This window comes from Pithys albifrons, chromosome 4 (genome assembly GCF_047495875.1).
Source record: "Pithys albifrons albifrons isolate INPA30051 chromosome 4, PitAlb_v1, whole genome shotgun sequence".
Classification (NCBI taxonomy): Eukaryota; Metazoa; Chordata; class Aves; order Passeriformes; family Thamnophilidae; genus Pithys; species Pithys albifrons.
In genome coordinates this window covers 52,143,175-52,151,520 of record NC_092461.1, presented here as the reverse complement: position 1 = coordinate 52,151,520, position 8,346 = coordinate 52,143,175, and the positions used below count along the sequence as shown (strand labels likewise).

At 46.1% G+C, this 8,346-nt stretch overlaps 1 protein-coding gene across 2 annotated transcripts in view; it reads left to right on the top strand.

Moving 5' to 3' along the window:
• Positions 1-2,361: 2,361 nt before the first annotated feature.
• The window catches only part of INTS8 (integrator complex subunit 8), a 26,001-nt gene continuing 20,016 nt past the window's right edge, over positions 2,362-8,346 (top strand). For both annotated transcript variants that reach the window (XM_071554145.1, XM_071554146.1), the window contains exons 1-2: positions 2,362-2,576; positions 3,980-4,154. In XM_071554145.1, coding sequence (XP_071410246.1) covers positions 2,447-2,576; positions 3,980-4,154 — 305 coding nt within the window. In that variant the 5' untranslated portion in view covers positions 2,362-2,446. The remainder of the gene's footprint in view (positions 2,577-3,979; positions 4,155-8,346) is intronic.

Here is an 8,346-nt window from a genome sequence, read left to right as displayed (position 1 = left end):
TTGAATTCATTTTAGACTGTGAAATAATTATTAAAAATATTAAATACAAAACATTTTAAACTTTTGGTTTCTTGTCAGCTTTTGTCATATCACCCTAAACTGTACTCTCCCTTGACATCACACATGCCACCTCACTATGACAGGCTGCCCAACTGTGGGAGACTTTTTTGTCTGACCCTTTTTCCAGTTACATGTAAAGAGAGGAAGAGAATGGAAAGATCCCAGATGTGAATAGCACTTTTCTTCTGTGACAATTTTACACCCTTAAAAGAAGTTGCAAGATCTGGGAAAAGTTTCTATTCAGTAAACTTTTATGTCCAGCTTGACTTTTCGCATGGAACCCTTCTTCAAGGTGTGCAGCTGGAAAACAGAAGAGCTGATAGCAGCTGTGAAATGAAGCTAGAAGGGCATCCAGGCAAAAGTTGGAACTGAACTCTTTCAATCAGGACAGTCATTGTAAAAATTGTAAAAAGCATGGGAACCCTACACGCTACTCCGTTGCCTCCTCCTTCCTGCTGCCAGAAAAACCAGCTGGTTTTAGTGTGGAAAGGGAGTCAGAAGCTTCTGAAACCCAACATTGACTTGAACACTCCCCTCTGTGACCATGGGTAGATCACACTGTTCTTTCTTTTCTCTCTCACCTCTCTGAAGCAGGGGCAGCTCCCAGTGCGTGGGTCACATGTGGATGTGAACAGATGCTTACTGAGTGCTTGAAAGCTCTGAAGTACTCTTTTTTTAACTGTTTTCAACTCGGTGTTTTTTTTAAATACCAGTACAAAGTGATATGTAACACTTGGTTTTTACTGACGTCTTGACACTTACTTTGATTTATGTTTTAAAATTAGATCTTTCATCACTCTTCTTCCTTCTACTTGTCAAAAAAGATGCAAATGTAAATTAGTTTTTTACATAGAAGGAAGATTTTGATACTATTAGGCAAATAGTTTACACTGAAAATTGAAAAAAAACCACCATGAACTGAATAAAACAATCTGTATTCATTCCATAAAATTACTTATATTAAACCAGCAGTATTTATTTAGAAATATGTGGAGTAAAAAGTCAGCATAAGCCCCCCTTTCATGCCCAAGTCTCATATGGCTGAGCACTTTCTTACAAAGTCATAACCACATTAACGTATAGCCACATCTCACTTGATGTACATTTTTCTTCCATTCTGAAAATGCATGCTGTGGTAAGAAACTACAAATCTTTTACACCTGGGGTTAGTACATATGTCGTTGTTGCAAATGAAAACTGCTGAGCCCCAGAAGTTCAGTAAGGCAACTCTTCTGAGTGTTACATTTTCATGATGTGCATACACATTTTCCTTGCTCTTTTATTAAGTTGCCTCTTCTGAACTTGTATCAAGCAAAGCGTAGCACAACTATTGGTGAACTCTCTTCCAAAAGAGACTAATTTGAACAATGTACTACAAATAATATGAACAGGCTAACTATGATGTCCTAGAGGATTATTTTGTAATTCATATCCTCAAACTGAACATTTTATATATAGATGCATTAAACAGTAACTCAGGAAAGCTGAAACAGTAGTGAGCTTTTTTCTGACAAATAACTGCACACACCAAGTAACACACATGACAGAAGGTAATAAATTGCATTGTAGTCAGGACGTGTAATGGACTTCTGTCCTCATGGAAGACGGGAACAAAGAATATTCTTCTGTCTCCTTGGGTCACTATAGAGAGGGCAGCCAGAGAGCGACTCTTCATAACTGTAGTGACAGCACAATGAGTAATGCAGAAAGAGAGGAAATTTAAGTTACATATTAAGAAGAAATTCTTCACTGTGAGGGTGGTGAGACATTGGGATGGGTTGCCCAAGGAGGACCTCGAGTGTCCAAGGCCAGGCTGGATGGACCTGAGCCCAGCCGGGCCCGAAGGGAGCCGTCCCTGCCCACGGCGGCGAGGCTGGGATGGGAGGATTTTAAGGTCCCCTTAACATTCTACGGTTTGAATCTGCCCTTCTCCGTGGATCAAGGCCTTGATTTCTTTGCCCTTTCATAAACATTAGGGTGTGCACGGGCAGGAGGCTGAAGGGTGAGGTGTGTACCGGCGTGAAGGCTCGCAGGGGATGCTCGTGCAGGGAAGGGCCGCGGAGGGCACGCAGGTTGAGGGGCGGCCGCGGCGGTGCGGGGCATGTGCACCGGAGCAGTCGCCGCCCAGCCCGCCGTGCCCCACGCTGCCCTGCCCGCCGAGCCCCGGGGCCGCCCTGTCCGCCGAGCCCCGCGCAGCTCGGAAGGCGGCCACGCCGGCTCGGGCGGGGCCGCGCTGAGGAGGCGGGGCCGCAGCGCCCCCCGGCGCCACGTTCGCCCCGTCCCTGCCCCGCCTCCCGCGGGGCGGTGCCGGCGCCATCTTGTGCCGCCGTCGGTGGGGCCGGTGCCGAGCGGTACTTACGGAGCTCAGTGCGGGCCCGGCGGCGCCATGAGCGCGGAGGCGGCGGACCGGGAAGCCGCCACCTCCAGCCGGCCATGCACGCCACCGCAGACCTCGTGGTTCGAGTTCGTGCTGGAGGAGGCGCTGCTGGAGCAGCATCTGCAGAAGCCCTCTCCCGGTGCGTGGCCTGCTGGCCGCCGCCTCCCCGCGGCCTCTGGCGTGGCCCGGCCCCCCTCCCCGCCGCCCGGCCCCCCTCCCCGCCGCCCGGCCCCCCTCCCCGCCGCCCGGCCCCGCTCCCCGCAGCCCCCTCCCCGCAGCCCGGCGCTGCTCCCTGGCCGCGCTCCGCTACTCGCTCGCCACCGCCTGGCCCCGCTGCCCGCCCCGGCCCCGGCCCCTGCGCAGGATCACCCGGAGGGGCTGCGCGGTGGCGGTGACTGTGCGGGGACTGCGATGCGGGGCTGGGGCACTCGGGGGCAGGGCCAGCCGGGCACTGGCTGCACTTAGGGCGAGTCATAACGCGTTTTTTTCTCCCTTTACATTATCTTTCTTATTTAATAGCTTAGTTTCTCTGTCTGTCCTGTCAGGTAGACCGCTTTTCTTTTCTCCTGTATGAGTTCTGTTTGCGGAAGTGTTTACAAGCTGCTTATTTGTACGGTGGAAAGTGCCGTTTGTGAACATCATTGCAGTTTGCAGGTGGTTTTCTCCCATTAGAGTCTTGGTAATGTCAGGAGCTGGAGTCCGCCTAGAGGTTCGGTGCTGAAATTGCTCTCGGACCTGGAATAAATAGAAATCTGGGCTGATGTACTATAAGAAAGCGATCGTATTTAAAAGTAACTGATCTTTTGTCGTTCATAAGTAATAGTCATCTTTTTTAGTGCCTGAATCCTATAAGGAGATGGAGGAAATAGGAAAACCTAGAGTGTTACTGCCTCTATGAAATATAAATTTAAGCATGGTCAGGTTTAGGTTTTATATTCTGTATTGCAATTAAGTAAATTATTAATACTTGTTTTGTGTTTCACAAAGTTCAGTGAGAGTGTAATAGTACAATTTGACTTTCTTCAAAATTGCTCAAAGGTATTGAGAGGCTGCCTTATCGTAAGGGAAAGATTAGGGTGCTTCTTTTGTTGTTGTTTTTTAATCAGTCTGAAAGTCTTCTCTAAATGTATTCAGAAGTACCAGCAGTTGCGTGTAAATGTATTTTAAATACAAGCATATATATATATATATACACACGCATATATATAAACATGTTTTTTACAGGCAGCTAACTTGTAATTTCATTATGTAATGTTTATTTTCAGTAGAGGCAAGTACTGAAACATAATTAATACAAAATATTGAAAATAAATAGAAGTGTCAGACTGTGGTTGCCATGGTCAAGTGAACTTGAAGGTTAAGGAAAGATATGTTAATAGTCTGCTTTGAGTCGCCCTACAGCAGGACACCCTTTGGGATTAGAGTCTGCTAGGTGACAATGTCAGAAGCATAAATGACAAGGTATAGGACTCTCATTCATAGCTGAAAAAGAAACTTTTGGGGCTTACAGAAAACCTGAGGAGTGGCTGTGGTTTTTTGCAGATCCACCACCTGTGCAGCTGATTGTTCAGTTCTTGGAACAAGCTTCAAAACCATCAGTGAACGAACAAAACCAAGTCCAGCCACCACCTGATAATAAAAGAAACCGTATTTTAAAACTTCTTGCTCTCAAAGTTGCTGCTCATCTGAAGTGGGATTTGGATATATTAGAGAAAAGGTATAGTCTGTACATCTTCATGCTGAAATAACTAAATTGAAGTGGCTTACAGTCTTTTTTTAACAAGAATCTGTCTTGCTTTCTTTTCTGACAGTATCTTGCTTATATTGGGAAGAGTCTTGGGTGTGACAGTTGAAATTGTTTGATTTCTGCTGTAAGTTAGGAAAGGGTTTTGATAAAGGCAAAGTCTCTGAGTGAATTGTTGCTGTTTCAAATTTAGAGAGGAAAAGTAGTGTATCTTAGACATTAGGATGTGTACATGGAAACTGCAAAACACGAATTGGAGGATATGTTTTCTTCAGTGACAAAGCTAGCTTAACTTTCCTTATTCTGACATGCTTAAAGTTGGAGGTCTTGCTCCCATGTGTCTGCAAACTAGATCACTGAACTGACTGTGCTTTAAATGGACTAACTCCACTTTTAGATTTTTTTAACACAAAAAGTTTTAGGTGCAAAATGGTCTGATGAGCTAGAACAGTTAGGAACTACATCACTCTGACAGTGCTGAGCACAGCAGGGAGCTGCACTTCACAGAATCACAGAGTGGGTCAGGTTGGAAGGGACCACAGTGGGGCATCTGGTCCAACCTCCCTGCTCTGGAAGGGTCATCCCAGAGCACATTGCACAGGATTGCATCTAGACAGTTCTTGAATATCTCCGGTGAGGGAGACTCCACAACCTCTCTGGGCGATCTGTTCCCCTGCATGGTCACCTGCACAGTGGAGAAATTCTTCCTTGTATTTAGGCGGAACTTCCCGTGCATCAGTTTCTGCCTGTTGCCTCTTGTCCTATTGCTTGACATCACCTAGAAGAGCCTGACTCCATCCTCTTTACTCCCTCCCTTGAGATACTTATAGGCATTGATGAGCCTCTTCTTGAGGCTGAACAGGCCCAACTCTCTCAGCCTTTCCTCATAAGAGAGTTGCTCCAGTCTCTTCATTATCTTTCTTGCCCTGCGCCTGGACCTGCTCCAGCAGCTCCATGTCTTTCTTGCACTGAGTAGCCCAGAACTGGACACTGCTCCAGATGTGGCCTCAATAGTGGCAGGGCAGGATCACTTCCCTTGACCTGCTGCCAATGCTTTTCCTAATGCATTCCAGGATACCTTTGGCCACCTTTGCTGTCCACCAGGACCCCCAGGCCCTTCTTTGCAGAGCTGCTTTCCAGCAGGTCAGCCCTCAGCCTGTACTGGTGCCTGAGGTTACTTCCTCCCGAGGTGCAAGACCCTGCACTTGCCTGTATTGAATTTCAAATGGTTCTTCTCTGCCCATCTCTCCAGCCTGTTGAGGTCCTTGTGAAGGACTGCACAGCACTCTGGGGTACCAGCCACTCCTCCCAGCTTTGTGTCATCAGTGAACTTGCTGAGGAGGCATCTGCCCTTTTTCCAAGTCATTGATGAATAAGTTAAACAATACGGGACCCAGTATTGAAGACTGGGAGACACCACCAGTAACAAGTTTCCAGCTAGACCCTGTGCCACTGATCCTGACTCTCTGGGATCTGCCATTCAGCTGGTTCTCAATTCACCTCACTGTCCACTCACCCATTTCACATTTCCTGAGTTTACTTGTGAGAATGTTCTGAGAGACATTGCCAAAAGCCTTGCTGAAGTTGAGGTAGACAATATCCACTGCTCTCCCCTCATCCTTCCAGGTAGCTGTTTCATCACAGAAGGCAATCAGGTTGGTCAAGCATGATTTACCTTTAGTGAATCCATGCTGATTACTCCTGATCACCTTCTTGTCATCCATGTGAATAAGGGATGGCATCCAGAATAAGGTGCTCCATCATCTTTCCAGGGATTGAGGTGAGTCTGATGTGCCAATAGTTCTGTGTCCTCCTTGCCCTTTTTTGAAGACTGGGATGGCAAGTGCTTTCCTCCAGTCCTCAGGCATCTCTCCTGATCTCCACGACTTTTCAAAGATGATCGTGAGCAGCCTCCCTGTGGTATCCACAGGCACTCTGAGCACTCATGGGTGCATCCCAGGGCCCGTGGACTTGTGGATGTCAGGTTTGCCCAGGTGTTCTCTAACCCAGCCCTCCTTAACCAAGGGAAGGTCTTTCCAATATTCCTTTTCCCTGGTCTCCTGGGGCAGTGATTCCTGATGGCTGATCTTGTCAGTGAACACCAGTGCAAAGATGGCATTCAGTAACTGCCTTCCCTGTGTCCTCTGTTACCAGGATCCCTCCCCCATTTAATAACAGGCCCACATTATCCTTTATCATTCTTTTGTTACTGATGTATTTGAAGTCTTTCTTGGTGTTCTTGACATCCTTGGCCATATTTAATTCCAGATGGGCTTCGACCTTCCTTGTCTCATTTCTGCTTACTCTGGCAACCTCTGTAGATTAATTCCAGGTGGTCTGACCCTGCTTCCATCTTTGTATTTCCTGCTTAAACTTGAATGATGACAGGAGTTCTTTATTCATTCACATAGGTTTCTTGTCCCTTTTGCCTATAATGTTATATAGAATCTTACAGGAGCAATACTCACTCCAGTTCTAACTCACATAGGGCTGTAGAATCTTACAGGCTGGAAAAGAGCTTTAAGGTCATTGAGTCCAGCCATTAACCTGACACTGCCAAAGCCACCACTAAACTGTGCCCCTAAGTGCCACATCTACATGTCATTTAAATACTTTCAGGATATGATGGTGACTCAGCCACTTCCCTGGATAGCCTGTTCCAGTGCCTGACTGCCCTTTTGGTGAAGAAATTCCTCCTAATACCCAATATAAACTTCCCCTGGCACAACTTGAGGCCGTTTCCTCTGGTCTTGTTTTCTGGGAGGAGACCAACTTCCCCTGGCTACAGCCTCCTTTCAGGTAGTTGCCCCTGAGCCTCCTCCAGGCTAAACAACCCAAGCTCCCTCAGCCACTCATCAGACTTGTGCTCCAGACCCTTCACCAGCTTCAGTGCCCTTCTCTGGACACAATCCCAGCACCTCAATGTCCTTCCTGTAGGGAGGGGCCCAGAACTGGACACAGTGCTCGAGGTGTGGCCCCACCAGAGCTGAGGGGGACAGTCACTGCCCTGGTCCTGCTGGCCACGCTGCTCCTCTTACATGCAAGGATGCCACTGGCCTTCTTGGCCACCTGGACACACTGCTGGCCCATATCCAGCCACTGTTGACCAGCACTCCCAGGTGTTTTCCTGTCACTTTCCAGTGCCTTTCATGCCCTTCCCTCAGCCTGTAGCACTGCATGAGGTTGTTGTGACCCAGGTGCAGGACCCAGCATTTTGCCTCATTGAACCTCTTAGAGTTGGCCTCAGCCCATCGATCCGGCCTGTCCACATCCCTCTTCAGGGCCTTCTTACCCTCCAGTAGATCAACACCTCCACCCAACTTGGAGTCAGCTGCAAACTGACTGAGGGTGCCCTTGATCCCCTGGTTCACTTCATTGATAAAGATATTAAGCAAAACATTTGACTTGCAGACGCCTTGAAAGAAGAAAGGTTTTCATTAAAGTTACACTGACGCTGAGTGTGTTAAAGTTTCTTTAAAAAAACAGACCATGTTATATTGCCTTAGTCCTCTTGAGTTGGTCTGAGAGTCATGTTCTTTATAATGCTATAGATTTTTTTTTCATTTCGGAAGTATTTTGAAAAAACTATTCAAATTATTAGTAGGGCTTTTTTCTTTTTATATACTTTTGCTTGCATTTCTCATTTGTATTTTAGTATTTTTTTAAGTAATGTACTATAATGAACAGTAAAAAGGCTTGTAATAAGATATCTTTGATTTTTATGTGTGAAGTTCTCTTATTACACACAGATGCACTTAATATTTTTGTATTTTGTTAGGCTATGTCATATTTGTCTGCCTTAGTGAAGTGTAGTGAGACAGGATTATGCTTTCCAAAGTACCTTTCTGAGATACTGCACATCTGCAGAGAATGAACAGAAACCTTTATTGTGGTTAGTTGTGGAAATATTGTATAAACAAAAATATCTGGTATACAGTAGGGGGTTTTATATATATACTAGCTTTAAAAGCAGTTGCATGTGTATACCAGAGGGCTTTTTTTTTGTCTATTTCCCTTTCCTTAGGAGGAATTTATTTCGAAGTATATTCATGGTGTATTTTCTGTCAGTTAGTACCTTTACTTCCTAAAATGCAATTATAATATTGATTCAAAAATCAGCCCTAATGTAGGACACTTTTGAGCAGGTTTGGTGTTTTGATAGGAT